Consider the following 21,860-nt stretch of genomic DNA (forward strand, 5'->3'; position numbering starts at 1 on the left):
GTCCAGTAAGATACCCACCCAGGTGACTCTGTATATGTTCTTTATCCTCTCCAAGCCTTCTTAATCTGTGAATGGGCATAATAACATGTCCAATCTCACGGGGGTGGTCAGAGGAATAATAATAATGGTGCATGTAACACACTGGTTGAGTTACTAGTATAAAGGAAGCACTCAGTAAATGTTTTGTACTATTATTTGGATTATTTGTTAAAAAGAGACAAAAATGGCTTATTTTATTCATGAAATTGCTCTCCCAAATTTTGAAGCTAAAAGAGAAAATAAAATTGCCTAGATCTTTATCAGTTAAAGCCAGTGGAATGGTTGGAAGCCTTCCATCTGAGATTTTGCTACAGTGTGTGTGTGTGTGTGTGTGTGTGTGTGTGTGTGTGACGGGTGGGGGAGAGGGAGAGGGAGAGAGATCACAAAGGATGGGGGGAAAATACTATCCTATTGAGAGGCAGAGAGAAAATCAGATGAAACCTTGACCTCCAAATTCTCTCCTGTTAAAAAGCCACCACCAGTGAGATCCCGATAAGGTAATCTGGCAAAGAAAGACTTGATCACACCCTAGGTTTTGGCACCTATCCCGTGACTAGTGAGGCTCAGACGCAGGAACCCAAGAGGATTTATTTGCCTGGTACAGAGGGACCTAAAAGGCCTCCACCTCTCCTCAAATATCTCCCAAGGAAGCAGCCTGGTGTTAACAGTTTCAGCCACACAGATACCGAGAGACAGAAATGACTCTGGACACAGCCCAGAGGGTCTGGTCTCCCATGCAAAAGTCAGGCACTTCTCTTTTTACTGTTCGCATGAAATTTCCACGTGGCTCACAACTCCGCAAAACTCTTCCTTCTTGGGACTGAGTAAGTGATGAGTTGGGGCAAAAGAGAATCTTAAGTGTATGGTTTTCACTTTGGGTGGGGCTGCGGGGCAGCACAGACCTGTGTGAAGACTGTTGAAAACAGACACTCACCCCCACCTCCCCGAAATGGGTGTTGACATATATATATATATAATGCTGCATATAATTTGGGAGAGTAATCAGATCTCCTGGAGCCCATCGATGAACCCCAATTAAAAATCCTTGCCTTACTGTTATTTTAAACAAATATTCAGCAAGCCCTGAGTGTCAGGCACAGTGTTAGGCACTTTTATATGTGTGTGTCCTTAGATCTCAAAACATTTGTTCTTTGCAAACACTACTGTCCCATTATGCAGTTAGGAAACCAAAGCTAAGAAAGGTTAAACGGCGTGCCCAGTTCTAGGTTCCAACAGTAAGTCTGTCATGTACTTCCTGCATGAACTTGGGTGAGCTCACCTGTTCCTAGTCTCATTCTTAGTTTCTACTCAGTCGGCTTGGGTTAAAACGGTGTTCGTTGCTGATGGTTGAGTGTACCCAGTCGTCTGTACTGACCCAAACTGTTGCGTGGCTTAAATGAGATCAGGCACTAAAATATTTTGCACGGGTTCTGGAACATGTTCAACACGCAATCAATCATCCCATTAAAAATTAAAATAAAGAAGACTTGCCTGATGGTTGGCATGAGCCACCGACCTAGATGTCAGTTCGAAGAAGCTGCGTGATGCCAAGTAAAACCTCTTTGGATATCAGGAGCAAACATCCACTCAAAGTAGCTCGGAGGAGAAGGAGGTGATTCAATCCATAATAACACAATTTGTCTAGCAAATGGTGTGCTTATACTCTGCCCAGACATTGGGGCATCTGGTGACTGAGACCCAGCCACTACAAGTCATGGTGGGGTACAGCTTTGGAAGATGGGTCTCCTGTACATCCTGGTCTCCAGGAGAAAGGACGGATGAATCGATAATGGTCCCTTGCAACTTTATCCCCACCATGGAAAAGAAAACGAAAAGTCCCGTCTGCTTAGAAGGTACATAACCTTGTATTCGTTTTTAAATGAACAGCATGCAAACTCCTGGCTTCACGTTGTGTCCGAGTCTTTTGGGAAACACATCCCGTGGTGGTTTGTGCCTGTTTCATACTCGTTTCATTTTATTTGGCAGCAAAATGAAGATCGTGTTTCGAATAAAAGCCCAGTTCTGTCCCTTACACGTTTCATTAAGCATTATATGCTGTTCCCGTCCTCTTTTTCCACGATCACGCCCAGGCATGCTTTGCAGACTCCTTTTGTGGGACTAAGTTTTGCTCATTTATACATTTATGGTTTCCTATAGCTGCAAAATAAATGGGTTGGAGAATTTGAGGAAGATAAAAGTCCCTTATCAATGCATTGTTTACATTAATAAATTGATACAATTGTGCTTTTTGGATGCTGTTTAGAAAAAACTGTTGGGAGTCCCACAACTGAAATGTTCTTGGAGAGAACAGAAAGCAGGGACAGTGGAGGAGATTATGGAGCCGAGAGTCTAAGCACCAAGCTCTGTCCCTCACAAGCTGTGTGTCCTTGGGCAAGTCAAATAACCTCTCTGGTCCTCGGACTCCCCTCATTAGTCACATAGGCATGACGCTGTTTTGATCTTGAGCTCACAAGTGTGTTTGAGGACACAATGAGATAAAAGTGACGTGTTCTCACAGAGTGCTTTCAGGATTCGTGAATACTCTTCAAAAAATGGAAGATTCTAGAAGAATAAAAATCTCTCAAGCCCAGAAAACTGAGTAGAGCTTCCTTCTTTGTCACGTGGTTCCCTTCAGCAGTTTCTAGTGGCCTTGGAAGCAGATGGATCTAGACCCTTTGTGCTAACTTTGCTCATTCAGTTCCCCACCATCTTCTGGACAGACCCTGTCATATTTGTCTTTCTTTTTTATTATTTTTTTTTAACATTTTTATTTACTTTTGAAAGACAGAGACAGAGCAGAATCAGGGGAGAAACAGAGAGAGAGGGAGAATCCAAAGCAGGCTCCAGGCTCTGAGCTGTCAGCACAGAACCCCACACGGGGCTCGAACCCACGAACCATGAGATCATGACCTGAGACAAAGTTGGACACTCAACCGAATGAGCCACCCAGGCGCCCTGAATATCATTCTGATGGTTCTTGGATCAGTCTCAAAAGGTGGATATTCATCTCTAATGGTCATTTAAAAATGAAATTAGTCAACCTATGTTAGCCCCTGTTGCATCAAGCATTGTGCTAGGCTGTGATTTTATAAGAACAAAAACAGCAAAAACAACAATATACCAGACAGTCTTGGAAGTACTTAAATCAATGATCTTATCTGATATGCTGGACGAACTCAAGTATAGACTGTTATGATTTCCCCATTTGATGAATTAAGAACTGGGGCAGAGAGAAGTCAAGCAGCTTCTCAGAGGTTAAACAACCTATTGGTTGTGGAATCAGGCTGTGAATCCAGAAAGTAACTAGAAGCTTCTCCCTGATTCCAAGAGGCTTATAATCTACTTGGGGGGTTGTATTTCACATTCCACTAACCGTCCCAGAAAATGACACGTCCCAGCCTAGTGCTGTGGGTTGGGGGATTCAGATGTGGGTTTGACCATTTCTGCCTATTTCTTTTAGGAAACAGGGCTTCAAAGAGAAGGTAACAGTTGAGTTGAGTCTTAGGCATAGAGCCCCGCTGACCAGACCTCCCTTGTCACCACCCTTCACTTGGGCCCACCCATCGAGGATTTTAGATATGATTCCTACCATCGTTTTTAGCAGCCACCTTGGCCTGGGTATCAGTGAATTGAAGGAAAAGAATAAAAAAGAAAGGAGAAAACCTCAGTCGAGTGGTCAAATACTTAGTGCTTTCATAATACCACAAACCAGCATCCAGCTTTCCATCCGGCACGATTCCCTTCAGGCAACTCATGAAAGCTGAGACCCTGGGGGTCATCTAGGTCAATGACGGCAAATAGATTTTATTTCCTGTGCCAACTCTAATCGACTGAAGGCTCCTGTTGGAATATTGGGTTTAGAAGGATCCAGGGGCTGTCAGAGATCGAAGGAAAAAGTGCCACAATCGATTAGCGATGTCTGATCCGGACCCAGGAGCAGGGAATGATGGCTCGATTGCCACACGCATACCAGACGGAGTCTGACCCACCACGTTTGTTTTACAGAAGAGGAAATAGGACTTTGAAGTGAAAGGTTGAATGCCTCAAAATCCCTTAGCAGGTTAGTGGCAGAATTACCTGGTTTCCAGTGCTCTTTCTGTAACACCTCAACTCCTGGCAAGTGGTAATTGGCGATCACAGGATCAGCAGCAAACACCAGCAAGCAAATTACATTATGCTTCGTACAGTATTTGTGTGAAGTGCATTTCATTCTAATTCCTTGAAGGCTGATGATCCGTGGAACGCCACTCTATTCATTGGAATATCTGATTATTCAGAGCCTTCCCCGACTCTGCCGGTAATAGCAAATCACCACCTCCTCCGGGCAAGTAGCAATTTATTCCAGACAAGAGGAAAGAAGTCAGGTCAAGGTCTTCCTTCTTTTTTCTAAAGGGCCAGTGACACACGTTTTTGTAGCCATCCTGTTTGCCGGTCTGACCTGGGCTTGTCAGTAAAGCCAGACAAAAGAAAACGCGTTCGAAGGAGTGATGTCTCCCTAAACAGCAAGCTCAGCTGAGCGAAGCCTTGGTGGCCAGATTTCATCATGCCTAAACATTCCCGAAGCCTGAGCTCATCAAGATGTGAATCCCAGGGGTAGTTAGGTAGAGGGGGAGAAAAGAAGGCACGGCCAAGCAGGGGAACTGCATTCGCCAAGGCGTGGTGGCGAAACAAAGTGGAGCCCTAGGTGGGGAGTGGGGAGTCTGGGGGCCAGGTGAAAAGGAACCACGAAAGGAGACTGGACTTCGTGGTCATATGGACCCCCAACTCAGCCCTGGCTCCTTCAGGATCCAGCGTGCTGTGCAACCTCTCTGGACCTCGGTTTGCTCACGCATCACGTGTCTTCCAAGATAGTATAATTACATCCCACACTTATACACAGTGCCTGGAATTTGGTAGGTGTTCGACAAATGGTCAAGTCAAGTAATTAAAGACTATACTGGCCCGTTATATATTGTAGGGGGCACAGTACTTCGAGGGATGAGAAAGCCGGAGTTCTTGGTCCCAGTTCTGCCTCAGCATGGGACCTTGGACCCTCGGCCTGGCACGTAGTAAGCCTTAAATAAATGTTGGCAGAAGGAATGAATGGGTGAATAAGAAGCCCCCAGAATGATTTTACAGAAACAGGTGGGCCCCAGTTTTCTCATCGATCTAAGGAAGACTGGTCTCCCCGATCCCTTTAACCATAATGTTCTTTTGGCCTGTGTATTTCTCACCGATGCTCAGCCCCACCGTGAGCAGGGCCCTGTCCCCTCCATGACACTGAAGTCCCAGGGAAGTTCAGAGAGTGCAGTGCCTGACCCCAGCAGTCTCTGGGCTAAAGCATACCTGAAGATTTGACCCTGACCATGAGATGGCCTACGATGCCTGGCCCCTTCGTGGAGCTGCCTCCATGCAAAGAAAAGCGGATTTCAAAGCAAAAGCCAGCGGAGGGGGAAAGCGAGGCCTGGGGCTGTGTTCCAGCCACGCTCATGGGTGTGAATCGCTGTCACCAGCCCCCTCACCTGTGAATCAGGGACCACGGGCAGATGGGTTTGCCGAGTCGTGAGGGTGCCGGCTCGGCTCAGGGACTGCCGTACTCTTCCGGGCTTCCTGTCCCCAAGATTCCCCGGGAGGGTGGGCTCAGACCCCCAAAGGGGGCAAAGGCACTGAGGAGCAGGGAGACCGCACCGTGCACAAGACGACAGTTCAAAAGGAAATAGCACAAGCTGGAAGTCATTGATGTGCCTTTAACGCTTCAAGTATGCCTGCTTTTGTTTATTTTTTAATCTCACAAGTCATAGACACTGAATGCTAAGTCAGATTTCGCACGCCCACCCCCGCCTGTTTGGTACTCCAGCTTAAAAGGAGCTTTTACACAGCCTTAAAGATAAAACTTCAGAGGGCCGTGCCCAGAAGGCAGGGAAGGGAGCCCTCTGCCATGGCGAGGGAAGTGGCAAAGGCTGGCCGGTCAGCCCTCCCCAGAAATGAGGTCAGAATCCGGAAGCCGCATAAGGTAGGAACCAGGCAGCTAAGCTTTCTGGGAGGTGATAAAAGCAAGGAGTCAGGAGACGGGAGAAGTAGAGGGGCCGGTTTGAAATGGACGCGGTACCCATAGGAAATCACGGTAGGTCTCTAAGCAGAGGAGGGACAGCAGGAATATTCCGCCGATGAAAGATATTTCCGGTATCTTCTCTTGCTGCAGCTTAGAACAAGGAATGGGGCGGGGCGGACACACTGACCTATTTGTAGATCAAATTCAGATTTGGAAATAACAACGACGGGGCTAGGTTATAACTTTTCTAACATGACATTTTATTCACATAACAAGAATGTTTTTAGTGTTATCCAATACCATTTAGCTATGTATTCATTTACTCGATAAATAATTATTAAACGTCTACGAAGTTCTCACCCTTTTGAGAGATACAGGAGAGGAAGAAATTGATAGTGTCGCCAACGCAAGTGTGCAAAAATGTGCTAAAAAGAAAGAGAAAATAAGACGCAATTGATTTCCCACGGGGAAGGGCAGCTACTATGTGATCCAAGCAAGCTGTGGCAGGAGAATCCTTGAGAGCTGGGCGGTCTGGACAGGGCAGGTGATGGGCAGTGGGACTGGCGCAAAGGGAATATTCCAGGCCCGCCGAGGAGAGTGGCAAAGATTCGAAGAAATGCATGATTAGAAGGTTTGAAGGACATGGGCTTCTCTGAGGTGGAGGGTTCGAGGGCTTTTCTGAAAACAAAGGGGCATCCTTGTTGACTTCTGAGACCGAGTGCCTCATTCTACGTGGTCATTCAAGACGTCGAATCTGGTGGGAATATTCAAAGTGGGTCAGAGGTTGAGAGTTGAGGAGGGACAGGTCAGTGTGGGCCTTCTCTGGTGACCCAGAGTCGGAGAGACAGAACGGGAAGGCTGGGTCAGGCAGAGCCTGTTGTAACAGTGGGGTTCCCGTCGGCCCTTTCAGATAGTTCAAGGCCCACCCAGCCGTCCAAGTTACGCAAAGACCGAATCGGACACCCGTGCTCGTGCCAGGAAATGGATACTTCTGGTGCCTAATGGGAGCCTAGAGAACAGAACAAAACCCCAGGACAGTGTGCCTCCCACCTGCAGCCCACATCCCGGCATCCGCCCGCCATCGTGGAAAAGGGGGATTAATTTGCTGCAGATCGTCCAAGGCCGGGGCTTATATTATTCATTTTTCTTGGAAATGCCTGAGGTTCCATGATCCCTCTCTAATCCCATATGCCAGACTGAGCTTATATTTTCACAGGCACAGGGCTGGCTGCTTTGGCCAACATCCACTTTAGGATCGAGGCCGTTCCGCCGCCCGGCCCGCGCCCCGGAGGCCAGCGTTCCCGCCTGGTGTCACCAGTTAGTCCCCAAAGCCTAGCTCTCTGGTGCTCATCACAGCGCAGGAAAGCAAAACATAGGGTGTCTTTTATTTTTTCTCTTTTCTTTTCTTTTTTTTTTTAATTTGAAAACAACAAGAGAGTTTCTCTAACATCAAACTCAATTAAGTTTCCAGAATTCAGGAAAGTCCTAAGAATTTTTATTTTGTGATAAGTTATGAAAATTACATGCAGAGAGTCTCCACCACTTGGGTTTCTCTTTGTAGCCAGGGCCCTCTGTTTCATTTTCCTGGAGGGATTATAATTTATTCTATTATTTCCTAATAGGTACCCAGGATTCCCTGCTATGAACCGAAGGTTTGTTGTCTTTCTGTATCTAATAACATTCGCGGAGGGAGGACCACTCTCTGCCACTGGGAACACAAGATGTTTCTTTGGGTTTTGTTATCTTTCTTTTTTTAAAAAATGTTGCAACATAAGCCACAGGTCTTTTTCATGTTCGTGCTGATGATAAAGTGATGTCTGCAAAATGTACGAATGCATATTCTTCCAGAAGACCTCTAATTAACTCAGTGCCCCCCATGTCACTCCTGTCCCTGACTGCCCTGTAGTGTTGATGTAGTTTGTCGCCTCGACCCTATTTTTTGGCCACTGGTGACAGTGGGCATTATCTCTCAATGTCACATCTTGAGAATGCAGCCTGGCAGGGGAGAGCACGATGCTGGCCTTATAAGTGCTCTAAAAAGCTTACTTAATAACCACCACAAGTGGATGTCTGAAAATCCAGCCGTTTTCCCTCGGCACTGGTCCTGCACTCTCCCACCCACCCGCCTAATGGGGACCCACTCTTGTCCCAGTTACAGGAGCCTCCAGGCCTGCTGGACCCCGAGACTGCTCAGAGCATTTCTCTGTCCCCCTAAATATCACTCTTTCTCCTCCTGCTTTACCACATCAGGGGGTACCTGGGAACACAGCAGTCTGCAGCTGGATTTATTTCCGGGTGGAAAAACTGAGTTCTAGAAGAAGCATGGTGGACACTGGCGGTTCTTAGTGTGATGGTTTGCTGTTTTGTTCTTTTGACCCCCCTTCGCCCTGATTTTCTTTCGAAAAGTCACCCTTCTACACGTTTCCGGTCTTTATGGTTCTGGAGAGGTCCATCCCACTCTTAGGCTACAGAGGCCAGCAAGCAATCCAAGTCTGGCCAGTTCTCTTTCCTGTTTTCGGTAATTGATTCAGGAGGTGGGTGTGTGACTCGAGCCAAGTCGAAGTGCCATTCTCAGGATTCGTGCTAGAAGTCTTAGGAAAGAGGTACTGTCTTTCCACTGTGCTTGAAAGCTGAGAGGTTGTAAGCGTGAAACTTCCGGTGGCCATTCTGTCACCAGAAGGGGAGAACCTTCCGGAGCACTAAGCCAAGAGAGAAAGAGCAGAGGTGAAAGGTGAAGAGCCACAGTAATCTGTATGACTCGGTAATCTGATGACTCCGTTTAAGCCCCTAGCCCTAGCTGTGCCTGAAGTGAATTCTGCCTGAACTGTTCAGTTACGTTAGCCAACGAATTCGGTCAGCCATTTTGAACAAGGCTGCTGGCTCTCCTTGAAGAGCCTTTCCTGAAGATGCTTCGGAACTCTGAGCCTACTCTTAATGGAGAGCCACCTGTTCTTAATGATATGCTAACGCCCAGGAATGGATGGATTCATCCTTCTTTTCCCAGAGATTAAGGCACAGCATAGAAATGCAGCTTTTATGAACTCTGGTAGCATTTCCAACCCGTCTTAATCAATGTCCTTAATCTCTTCTTTCCCAAACATGACAAGGTAATGATGAAGTAGCAACATTTACAGGTGGCTTACCCGTGTGAGGACTGACAGATAATGAAGGTCCAAATGTGACAAACAGCAACACAGGACCTAGCGGATGCACAAAACTGTGCCCGGTCCCCACACGGTGACGGTGGACACATTACACAGCAGCCAAGTGAGCAGTTATTCTCCAGAATAATTTTAGTCTTTCTTTAATTTGAAAGATGGAAGAAAGAGGAAAAATAAATCTACAAAATGAAAGAAAGGGTAAAATGTCCCTGGTCAATGAGGGCCAGGGAAAAAGACTTCCCAAGGCAATGGTATTTCTATTCCATAGACCTGAAGACTAAGTCTACCAGTTAACAGGACCTGAACAAAAATCATGAGCTTTGGAATCTGACTAACTTGCTAACCTGTATCTCAATCCCAAGGTTTATGATGTACTAGTTTGTGAAATCTCAGGGGAGCTTTTTTTTGCCTTGATTTCCTCCCCTGGAAATGAGAATGATCCTTTCTATCTCGTGTGGCTGTTGAGAATATTCAATGAAATTATAAATCTAAGTACTAGTCTATACACATAGTAAACGCTCGATAATTGGCAGCCATTATTAGTATAATTATTAGTAACAGTAATTGTAATAATAATAATCACCGAGGTGATAGAAGTTTGCTCACTTCTATTTAAATCTCGGGTGGCCTCCCGGCCTATAAGGCAGCACTAAGAATAATTACTATAGATAGGCCTGGGCATGCCAGGTTCAGGGGAATGAGGAGCTGTAAGAAGGACAGTTCAGTCAATTTTGTTGAGGCCAAAACAGAGGCCTCGACTAAGCCAAATTTCTCCAACACTTACAGGATTTTGTACACTAATCTCTGCTTCTTTTCAATTCAGTCCCATTGAAGATAACGCTTCCGGATCTCTTTCAACAGTTGCATTATGTAAACTTTGTGAAAGCCAGCACATCCTACTTACCCGTTCAGCCTCCCCAAACGGTGTCCAAAACGCCATGTTAACTTTGCAAAGGAGTCATTTTCAAAGGGTCTGCTAGAATAATACCCCACTTGGAAAATGTGGCATGAAATGGAAAGAAACCCGGAGATAAAAACTGGAGGAAAAAAGTCACCATCATCACCGTACCGAAAATAAAGTCATGTCGGCGAGTGTAACCGTAACATTCACGTGCGCACGGTTATGGTTCCTTCAGACCCGGACGCCTGAGTTTTAAGTAGTTTAACGGTGCCGGATCCTCTTTAAACCCAACCCTGGATCCTATGAGAGGCAAAGGGGGAACAGAGAGCGGGCCACGGTTCCCATCTTACTTAGGAGCCGAGGTGGGTATCTCTTCTTGCTGTTGTGTGGAGGGCTCTCTGTCCTGACTCCAGTCCCCATCTCCTCCCCTCAGGGATGTCCTACAGTAATCAGCCTACCCCTACCCAGGGGAACCCATTCAGAGATGGGTGTGTGAAAAACTTCTGGTCAACAAGACTCAGGTTCAGGATTCTGTGGAACCTCTGGGCGAGAGAAACCCACCTGTCTCCACGGGGCCTGAAAGGAGGCTGTGCTCCCGTCGCTGCAAAGTCCCGCGTCTCCCGCTCATGGACCGTGAGCCTGATGCCAACACTCGCAGGAAGCAGAGCCAAGAAACTGGGAGAAACTGAGTCCCGAAAATCCTCTGTGAACCCTGAATCCCGCTGTGCCTAAACGTGCCCCCCGGACGTGCCAGTTTCTGTAAGCCGGGGGGTTCTTTTTTTGTGTCGGCCAGTTTAGGCTAGGATGTTGCAATTTGCAAATTAATGTGACCGACTGATGTAGAGATTCAGCATCAAAAACAAAGCAAATCGAATGCCTGAGTTTAAATTCGGTGTCAGCAAATCAGGAAAATTTCTATGATCACAGCTGAGATGAAGACCGAGGACAACAGCCTGTTGAACCTAGAAATTTCTGATCCATAGCCTCACAATTCGCCTTGAGATAAAATAATTAAACAACTAAAACAGCGGACTTACGCTGTGTGGCCATGGATGCCCCGTTGGAGGGTTTCAACGGAGACATTAGGGGAGGTATGCGGATCTAAGATCGTGGCTCTGGCCAGAAAATGGATCAGGGCTGTGAAATCTTCAGGAAATTAACTGAGGAGTCAGACGTTTTACATCTGTCCTGGTCAAGAAAAGCAGTGGGGTAACTTGCTAAATGTTGAATAGGGGTGCTGACAACAACTGCATTATTTAGGGCTTCTGTGACTTCAAACAAGAGGCTTTCCCAAACTTGGGAAGGTGCCTCCAGGGCCAGGAATAAACGGGTGTGACTTTTATAACGCGCAAGCAGAAAGAACTCAGACAAACGAGGAATTGTAGTTTTATGAAATGGGGACTGTACAAAACAGATGCATTAGGAATTTGGAACCAGCTTAAGACAGTACATTGTTTGTTCAATTCCTGGTAGAGATCCTGCCCCCCAAATTATTTTTAATCGTATATGGCAACTTCTTTGCCAAAAAAAGAGCTTTGATGCAACTCTGCAGTGAAAATCACTTAAAGCAAGTGGAGTTCAGAAGAATCTTAGAACTCAGAAGCTTCCCTCCCAAACCGCAGTTAGTCCAATGCCCATTCTTGGCAGGGTGGGGTACCGGGTAATGGCAGCCCGAGAGCTTGGGACCGTGTCGGGGGCAAGAGCCAAAATGTGCCTTTACGTGGAGAACTTTGCATTAGGGCTCCGCCGTTCTTCTGATTCATGCATCCACGGAGTCTCTGGCACTCTTTAATTCTCTTTCAACTGGGTAAACATCAGGAACTAGTCAAAAAACAGGACAGGATTAACTCGGCCCGGTACGCATTCAAATACCAAGGCTTGAGTCCCTTGGGCAAGACATTTGCCAACTGCAGGAAGGCGAGTGCTCTACCTGGGGAGCCAAAGGAATCTTTCCACACCTTAGTTCCTCCCCATGATGTGACTCATCTGGGTACCACTCGCTAAGCTGCGCTTAGAGCAGAAAAACACGTCCGGTACACTGAATCCTCGTTGAATGTGGCAAATGGGAGAAGGAGTCTGGCTCTGTGACGAGAAACACCATATCCAAAACGAAGTGGGCCGTTCAGCCAAAGGCAGAGAGAATTGGCCCTAGAACAGTACCTGGGAGACAGCAGCTGCCTAGTAAGGCTGTGGCGAGTGAGTGAAGAAAAGCATAAGCAGATGAATAAATGAATGAGTGGATCACTAGACTGACCGCTTGGTTGTGCCACTTAAAAGGAAACCTGCACGAGAATAGCCAGCAGGTGTTCGGAAGTGGAACACGATGGCGGGTGGTCGGCGGGACAAATACTTACCGCTCCATCCACGCTGCGTGAGATGACGTGGGACTCGCTAAGGAGGACAGAATATAAAAGACGTATCAACGTGGCTTCTGCTCAAAATGCACGCCATCCGCTTGAGAAAAGACACACGTTATAAAAACGAGAACTGACCGTGTACATGAGTTGTCTTCGTGAAATAAGGGCACAGGGCAAAAAAGCTTACGAGCACTTATACAGGTTCTGGGGGCTGAAGGTCAGAGCAGGCTTCACGTAGAGACAGCATCGGTGTGGGTAGAATTTGTCTCTGTGGATACAAGCAGGAACATGTATGGTATGAATGCAATCAGGTAACATACTCGGAACCAGCCTGACACCTAAATATCCCTAGTCTGTTCACATTTCTTGTCCTCTTGGCCATGCTCCTACTTCCTGCTATCGTCTCTTGTCTGAATTGCAGCCTCCAGTTGGGTTTCCAGTCTCTTTATCTTGCTCTCTTCTGATCTACTATCCTCGAGGAAGCTAGAATGATCTTTTTAAAAGGGAAACGTTGGGCCACCTGGGTGGCTCAGTCGGTTAAGTGTCGGACTTTGGCTCAGGTCATGATCTCGCGCCCCACGTCGGACTCTGTGAAGACAGCTTGCTCAGAGCCTGGGGCCTGCTTCGGATTCTGTGTCTCCCTTTCTCTGTGCCCCTCCCTCCCCCCTCAAAAATAAATAAACATTTAAAAAAATTTTTTTTAAATAAAAGGTAAATCTTAACGGTTCCCTCACCACCACCACCCCTGCTTAAAACCTACCATGGTTCCTCACTGACCTTAGGGCAAAGTCTAACCCACTAGGTTTTCAAGTCCAACAGGATCTGGTCCCTGCTTTCTGCCTCCAGCCTTCACCTTCCCAATCCCTGCCCAACTCCTCCCTGCCCCCCATCTACAGAGCACTTCTCAGTTCCCAAGTGCACTCTGCAGTCTTGCCTCTAGGCTTTATACATGGCATTCCACCCACCAAGAAAACCTTTTCTATCTTTCATCTGGGCAACTCCAATTCGTAGTCGGGTTTCAGCCTCGATATCATTTCCTCTGCAAAGCGTCTCTTGGCCTCAGAATCTGGGTCACATGTCCTGCCTACATCCTCTCATAGCACCTTTGCCTCTCATTGAATCAATGAATATCAGACAAATTGGGGTGGGATTGAGGGGTAGGTGGGCCTTGAACGATAGGCCAAAGACTCTGAAGTTTACCTGGAAAGCGCCTACCTATTAAACAATTTTGAACCCAAAGTGTGACAGACCAAGAGATGATGCCACTGATATTCCAAAGGAAAAAATAGATATAAGTGACTTATAGCAAAGGAAGACTGGAAAATGAAAGAACACAAGTCAAAGACTTTCTTTCACAAAGAGAAAGCGTCTCCGAGAAGGAAGCATGAGACCAAGGCTACAGTCTAGGAACACTTCTTACAGAATTTAAGATTGGCTTCAACCCAAAGCTGGTCTTCAGCCAAGCAAGACCATCCTCCCTTACTGCCATGTCATGAGCCCTGGCACACGCCTCGCACCGCATGGAGAAAAAGAGGGACCCGAAGTGTCAAGGACCGTTTGCAAAAAACCCTCTCCGCCTGAGGTGAGCCCCATTTCTTTGACTGGGGACACAGAAAGATAAAGTAGGGTAGAGGAGAGCCGAGTAGAGGAGATGGACCCTGTCCAGCTTGAGTCCATTCAAAGCGGTCCCAGCAAACAGACATGGTGGCCCTCAATCTACCACAACGGCAAAGCTGAGCTGGTTCTTCTTAACAAGATTTTAAGAAGAGAAAGGGAAAAGAAAAATGGCACCATTGTTCTATTATTATGTGTGTGGTGAGTGCCATGTAGGCAGTGGATGGACAAAAAGCCCAGCCAGTTCGCAAATACTGGAAAGGTCAAAACAGCCCGACCGGCTACCCTGAGTCGTCTTAGAATACGCTGGCCCGGGTGATTCCTGAGCCTCACTCCGCATTCAGAGTCAAATATTGTTTGGATTATAATATTAAACTAGGACTAACATGACCCACACTGTTAAGATTATTAAAAGAGTGGAATATTGCACAACTGAACATTCTTCTTAGTCTTCAGAGCCTGAGGGTCATAATTTGTAGGGATCGCTGTGCTGGCGTGGGTACTGATTATTTACTAAGTGCTGACAGCTTCTTCAGTTCTGCACAAGATGGAAAAGAAGTCCCAGTGTCTCCTAAGGGAGTGGGAATATAAGTTAGGCAGGCAAAGAATCCAACATAACATAGACGAGGTGTGGCCGGAAAGTAATCACAGAGGATTTTTTTTTTTTTAAACAAACCAACAAAAGCCAGAGCTAACTGTCCAAGAGAACCTTTCTACACATCTGTCACCTTGGGGCATGGTACAATTAGTTCAAAGACAGGTCTGTTGCTCAAACATTTTTGGCAGTCATCCTCAGACATTGAGACGCAGTGTGGTGTAGAAAAAGAGGCATAAACTTTAAATTCTGACCACGACCAGCTGCACCATCACAGGCAAGTTTCTCAACCTATAAACTCCTCAGCTTCTTCCTCTTGTGAAATGGAGCTAAGACACCACACCACAGTTTTTCGAGGACCCATGAGATAACGCGAAGGGTACCAGTCTTAGAGCGCTCGCCACCAGAGGCAACCATTACCTGTTGTGTCCTTTAAATCCGTCTGGTCTGGTTGATCACGGCGTTTGTTTGATCAGCAGCAGAATTACTCAGCTTGATTACTTCCTCAGTCAACCGACTTAGCTCCTGTGTTAGGTTCCTGGGACTGTCGTACAAAGTACCACACGCCGAGTGGGTTAAACAACAGAAATGTTTTCTCTCATAGTTGTGGAGTCTAGAAGTCCAAAATCAAGGTCGTGGCAGGGCCGTGTCACTCTCTATAGTGTCTAGTCTTCCCTTCCTCTTCCTAGCTCTGGAGGTCCCTAGCAATCCTTGACATTTCTTGGCTTGTAGACACAGCACTTTGACCTTCTCCATCACACAGCATTCTCCCTGTATGTCTCTGTCTCTGTGTCTCTTCTTTTCTCTCCTCTTTCTAAGGATACCAGTTATATAGGATATAGGATCCACCCTAAACTTGTCCTCTTAATATGTCTGCATGTTCTTAGCTTCCAGGTGGATGTGAATTTGGGGGGTTCGCTATTCAACCGAGAACAGTCCCCAAAATCACAGAACAAAAAAACCAAAGATTTGTACGTTCTTGAGGACATTCCAAGTAATCTGACGCGGGTTTTATAAAAGGTAGCAAAAAAGAGGAGTTCCGGATGCATTACAGACAGTGGCAGCTGGCAGCTTTGTTGGAAAATACGGCTTGGCCACAACTGTGATTGATTTGAAGTCACCACATCTGACTTTGTGTATGTATCCTTATGATTTAAAAATTTTACTGAAACCCACCCTCCCGTCCCTCCGTTAATGTAGAATGGAGGGTGTGCTCGTGCGTGCTTATGCTGATCACGTGACACTCATCACGTGTCACTAGAAGAGCTACTCCTTCAAAGAGTAATCATCATCATCATCATCACCATCATCATGAAAGTGGCGTTCTTCCTCTAAATTGGATCTGGCCAAAAATAGATTCAAGCTGAACTACTCCCTTTCCAACCCCAGTCTCCAAGCTCTGTGTAGTTATACAGTTTGCACTCGTAGAAATAGCATAAATTTCTATAGATAGGCAGCACTTAGCTTCTTTTGAGGCAAACAGAAAGTCAAAGATGTTCTCCAGCCCCAGGTGAAACTCTTCCGTGGTACAAAGCAGATTCTGGAGGGAGACAGGTACTAGAAGACAGAGATGACCACAGAGCTTGGATTTTCGAAATGGTGGGGAATTTTCCTGTAGCCAGTGCAGCCAAATTAGCTCCTAACAAAGAAAACTAAGGACTTTGGGACTTGAGGCAGGCTCCAGGAGGCATGCATACCTGAAGATGTCAGGGGCCCCGAGACTCTTCTGAAAGAGAAAGCCAACAGAAAGTTAGCACCAGCATAAATGCGGAGTAGTCCCCCTCGAGGAAGACTCCCCTATAGAGAGTCAGGAAGCACACCAGGGTTGGAGGAGAGTTTTCAACCATCTGGTGTGCTGTTAGCCTGTGGTCTAGACCAAGCTCTGAGCTTCGAAGGACTGGGCTGCATGGAGGTGAGCAGACACGATGATCCCATGCTAAGATCTCCACGTCTACTGTTTACGGCCATGTCTCTGTGCCATTATCAGAAGGCATAGATCTCAAAAGAAAGGAAGTCCTCAACTGCCCTTGGGTGGCCAGAAATGTTATAATAATTGTCCAGATCAGCACATTTCCTGGCCTCCCCATGCTAAAATCTAGAGTTCAAGGAGACTTGTCAGAGGCTCTGGTGAAGCAGATAGGTATTCTCAGGGCAGCCACAAGGGATATGGGACAGAATCAGGCCAGCCAAGTCCCAGCTTGCAGGAAAGCTTCAACCGAGGACAGGCTGATAGTCATGTTGGGGAATGCCTTGCTCGACCTTTGAGCCTTGCCATTTTAGCTATGGAATATTATAGAAACCTTTTCAACGCTTCTCTTCTTTTTTAAAAAAAATGTTTATTTTGAGGGGAGGTAGGGGGAGAATCCCAAGCAGGCTCCGTGCTGTCAGCATGGAGCCCCACTTGGGGCTCAAACTCACAAACCATGAGATCATGACCTGTGCCAAAATCAAGAGTCAGGTGCTCAACCGACTGAGCCATCCAGGTGCCCCTCAACTCTTCTCTCCTTTTTTTTTTTTTAACATTTATTTATTTTTGAGAGAGACAGAGATAGAGCGCGAACAGGGCAGGGGCAGAGAGAGAGGGAGACACAGAATATGAAGCAGAGTCCAGGCTCTGAGCTGTCCGCACAGAGCCCGATGTGGGGCTCAAACGCACAAACCGCCAAGATCATGACCTGAGCCAAAATCGGACGCTCAACCGACTGAGCCACCCAGGAGCCCCTCAACTCTTCTCTCCTAATAAAGCATTCCTTTGATTCATGCTAGCCAGAGTTATTTATGAGTTGAAGAGTTGAAATCAGCCTCCCACGCAAGCAAGGGAACTATTGTCTCAACTTGCTGGCGGGAGCCCAAAGAAGTGTGTCACTCTCATAAAGTTCCTTGATGCCCTTCTGTCATAATGATCTGTGACCCCAGGCTCACTCTTGAAGAACTTATCTAAAGTAACTTAATCTGGGAAGCAAGGAGAAGTTTTAAAGACTGTAATGCCTGCAAGGAGTGTGGCAAGACTGAGGAGTCTAAATTCGAATGCCTTCAGAGGCCAAGCAGGCAACCTCAATACGAGGAGTGGAGCCAGTTCATGAGAGCAGTGGGCACGGAGGGACACCACGTCCAGGGACAGCAGGGCTCCCAGCTAGCCTGTTGGTGTCATACAGGAATATAGGCCCACAGCTGGTAAGTTTTTAAGAGAAATGTGGCATCCCCCAGACCCAGATGTGATCTGTCCATTTTGAACAGCCTTATTGCAATGTAACTGGCAGACGATACATGGCACAGATTCAAAGTGTGCAATTTAGGAGGTTTATATACACGTTCACTTGTGAACCAGAACTGTAATCAAGATAATGAACACATCCACCTCTCCCGAGAGTTCTTTTGTATCCCTTTATAATCCAGCCTTCTCACCCTCATCCCCATTCCGGGACAACCACAAATCTGCTTTCTGTTCTTTCAGATTCATTGGCATTTTCTAGAATTTTCCGCAAATGGAATCGTATAGTATGTACTTTTTTGGGTCAGGTTTTTTGCATCCAGCATAATAATTTTGAGACTCCTTCATGGCGTGTGGATCAATAGCTCATTCCCTCTTACAGCCGGATAGTATTCTATTATATGCAAACGCCATAATTTGTTTATCCATTCATCTGTTGATGGATATTGGGGTTGTTTCTAGTTTGGGGTTGAGGCTACTAGCACAAAGTTGCTTTCATATTTTTGTGTAAGTCTTTGGACATATGCTTTTGTTTCTCTTGGATGAACACCTAGGAGCAGAACAGCTAGGTCATACAATAGCTGACTATTTGTGTTAACACTTTGTATAGTCAGCCTTCTTAGTTTTAGTCGTTTTTGTAGATGTGTGTATCTCACCGTGGTTTTAACTTGCATTCCCCTAAAGACCAGTTCAGTTGGGCATCTTTCTATGCATTTATTTGCTGTCCTTACATCTTCTTTGGTGAACTGTCTATTTAAATCTTCTGCCTATTTTTATGGGGTTATTTTTGTATTGTTGAGTGCTGAGGGTTCTTTATTAATCTGTATATACGTCCTTCATCAGATTTGTGATTTTCAAATACTTCTTCCAGCCTGTGACTCGTCTTTCATTGTTCTAAGAGTGCCTTTCAAAACCATGAGTTTTCAATTTTGCTAAAGTCCAGCTTTTTTTTTTTTCTTTCACGGGTCACGATTTTGGTGTTCCATCTGAAGAAAGTTCTGCCGACCCCAAGACTGCAAAGATATCCTCCTATATTTTCTTGTCTCCCCACCCCTTTCAGAAGCTGGAGCTGATTATTTTATTATTTTTGTTTTGTTTTATTTTATTCACTTACTGTTATTTTGTATTATTTATTATTTTATGATTTATGATTTGTTATTAAGTTCTACAAAAGCTCTGTGTAGGTCAAACGAGACACATTTAGGGCTCCAGGTAGCCCGGGAGCCACCTGTTAACAGTCTTTTGCTTGCCGCATGGCCCCTCCTGTCCCTAATTTTGTATCATGCAAGGCCAAGAAGGCCCTGGCTTCACTTTCCCGTAACACAGCATCTTTCACCAGCAACTCTGATGAATCTTGCTCGGAATCATCTTTTCCTTACACAGAAGATCAATGCCTTTAAAAAAAAAAAAAAAGACATATTGGGATGTCTGAATGCTTTTATTGAGTACTGAGAAGAGATGATGGCTTAGCTCTCCTGAGCTGGGGCCTGCTTGGAGCTCTGGCCGTCCGAGATTGACTTCCACTGGCACAGTGTGTTAGCAGTCTGTCACGTTGGCCAACATGGTGGGCGTGATGGGGCCAAGAGGATGGGGCGGAGGGATGCCAGACTCTTCTGTTTAAATATTGCCTTCAGGTAAGTAGGGTCAGTGCCAGTTGGGGCCTTTTATTCTTCAGCGCTATCTCAGAACTCAAAGAGAGGATTTCAAAAGCACCCGACTAATTAAACATCCTTCCCTTCGCACGGACTCTCCGGCGTGGTGTTTTTAATATACTAGAAGAGATAAAATTCTGGCCCTGGGCAGATGTTAAAAGCATTTTTTTGTTGTCAACAGAGTAACAGTATTCTTAGCCCCCTCTGGCATTGTTCTGGAAATCCACACATGACGCAGGAAATTAGTTGTCTCATGTCCAAACACCGTTCACAAGAACGGTTTTCAGAAATGGTAACCAGATACTTGTGAAATGCCCAGTGCCGTTCAGAATACATGGTGTGTACGAAGAGTGTAGAAGCTTGAGAATGTCACCTCCTCTGCCAGGGCAACGTGTAGTGCTCTCAGAGCAGCGGGTGGCTTATCCTTCCTCTGAAGCCGTTTCCCTGCTACTGTGTTCATTTCACAAAAAAGTACAGAAAATCCGGAGGACGAACGAGAGGTGAAATGTCCCCAAACTTGCAGCGAGTCGACAGTGAAGTCCCGAGGACCCGAGAACGTCACGTACATCAGCCTCTTTGCATTTCTTTCTGCAGGGAGTGCTAGTCCTTGACCGGTTCATCATAGCCCAAAATGAAGTTGGCCCTTGCCATTCATCCAACGTGGGCAGGCTTGAAATCTAAATAAATGTTAACTGAGGAATAACTCACCTAGCGAACTCCATTCGAGCAGAACCTGAAATAACCATCAAGGGATCTGTCGATTACCTTAAGGATTTCCTCCACTTCCCTCACAGAAAGAATCCTCAAAACACAGGAATTTGGGGCTTTTTCTTGCCCTAAAGAACGTAGAGGGATGATCGTTTGGCTAGAAAGAAATGAACTGTTTCTTATTTAGTGGAAAACACGTCACTTACCACAGTAAAAAGCAGTCATTCCATTGGAGGTTACTTCCATTAGCTCCGGGTGACTTGGTCCAAGGAGGAAAGCACCAGCCTTGAGTGTTCCAGACCCGGGCTTGAATAGCAGCCCTGTCGCTTGCCATCTGCATGGGCTTGAGCAAGTGTCCGGACCTCTCTGAAACTCAGCACTGTCACACACAAACGGGGCTTCTGACAGGCAGCCCAGAGGGTTGCTGTGTAAATTCGACTACACTTCAAGAGCCAAGCAAGGTCATGGCCGTCCCGCCTCTGTTCTCACAGCTCTGCAAACTCTGCCATACCCTCGCCACCGGGTTTCCTAATTGCTTATTCCGTCTTCTGACTTTGCCCAATATCCCGTCAGGGCAAGGACCAGGTTTTGCTTGCTCACCTCTGCAGTATCCGCCTGACCCACCTCGTACAGAGGAAGCATTCAATACATGTTTCTTGAAAAGAAAGCGAAGAGGAAGGAAGAGGGAAAGAGGTTGGTTAGAATAGTGATTACATGATTAAAAGCATAGACTTTGGAGTCAGACTGGATTTCAGATCCAAACCCTGTGACTCACTGGCTTTTCACTCAATAGAGAAAAGATAACTATCTGCCTTGAAGGGTGGTAAGGGCTATGGGATTATTTCGCAAAGGGTTTAGCCGAGTGCTCAGCATATGGTAGGTGTCGAGCGCACGTTATTCTATAGTATTCCATAGAGTAGTATGTAACTATAGGTTAGAGTATTATAGAGCTCAGCAGGACTCATCATAAATCTGATGGACACTTTGCAATGGTTTGGGTAATAGTTGCCGAGGTCCTTGCTGGAGGAAACTGGCGCGGAAATTACCTTCTGCTATCACTCGAGATAAGTTGTGGATAATCGGCACTCCCTTTATGCAGAAGAAGGTAGACTGCCACTGACATCTGCAAGCCTGATCCTGTCGGCGGGTGAAATTCTAACCTATCCAAGGGACATTTGAACGGCACGGGATGAAGGCTTTCAGGGGCCAACCAGATCCTGCCCTCCAGGAGCTGGGCAATTGCTAAATCACTATAAGGAAAGGCAGAACGTGGTCAAGGGCTCCCACCAAAGGCCAGACGATGGTCTGGACCCAGGGGAGTGAGGAAGGTAACCTGCTGATTGGGAGAATGGGCTGTGGGTGCAAACTGTGGTCCCACCATTTAGCAGCTGACAGAAGCTTCCTTTCTTCCTCTGCGGTGAGAGCACTTTGAGGATCCACCTTGCAGAATGGGGGTAAGCATTAAGTGATAATACTCACGGCAGAGTTGACATCTTCCCAGTAAGTTCTCAATAAATATCAGCCATTATTGTCATGGCTGTTACCCTTATCCGGCTAGCCTTACTTTAACGGGATGAGAGTGATATTATTA

The 21,860-nt window shown here is 46.3% G+C and overlaps 1 protein-coding gene and 1 long non-coding RNA gene across 3 annotated transcripts in view; one reads left to right on the top strand and one right to left on the bottom strand.

The window, feature by feature from the left end:
* Positions 1-21,860, top strand: part of RNLS (renalase, FAD dependent amine oxidase) — a 345,523-nt gene that overhangs the window by 318,195 nt on the left and 5,468 nt on the right. Inside the window, exon 8 of one of the 2 annotated variants that reach the window (XM_053910244.1) lies at positions 7,693-7,844. The exons of the other annotated variant lie outside the window; for it this stretch is intronic. Within the exon in view, the coding sequence (XP_053766219.1) occupies positions 7,693-7,827 (135 nt within the window). The 3' untranslated portion in view covers positions 7,828-7,844. Of the gene's footprint in view, positions 1-7,692; positions 7,845-21,860 lie in introns of those variants that run through there. 2 annotated transcript variants of the gene reach the window in all.
* Positions 11,503-16,393, bottom strand: LOC109255392 (uncharacterized). Its single transcript, XR_008425045.1, has 2 exons — positions 15,119-16,393; positions 11,503-12,757 (listed from the first exon to the last, which is right to left on the bottom strand). It is a non-coding gene; the product is annotated as an uncharacterized LOC109255392 (long non-coding RNA).

The sequence above is a fragment of the Panthera pardus genome, unplaced genomic scaffold (assembly GCF_024362965.1).
Source record: "Panthera pardus isolate Hobbes unplaced genomic scaffold, ASM2436296v1 HiC_scaffold_22, whole genome shotgun sequence".
In the NCBI taxonomy this organism is placed as follows: domain Eukaryota; kingdom Metazoa; phylum Chordata; class Mammalia; order Carnivora; family Felidae; genus Panthera; species Panthera pardus.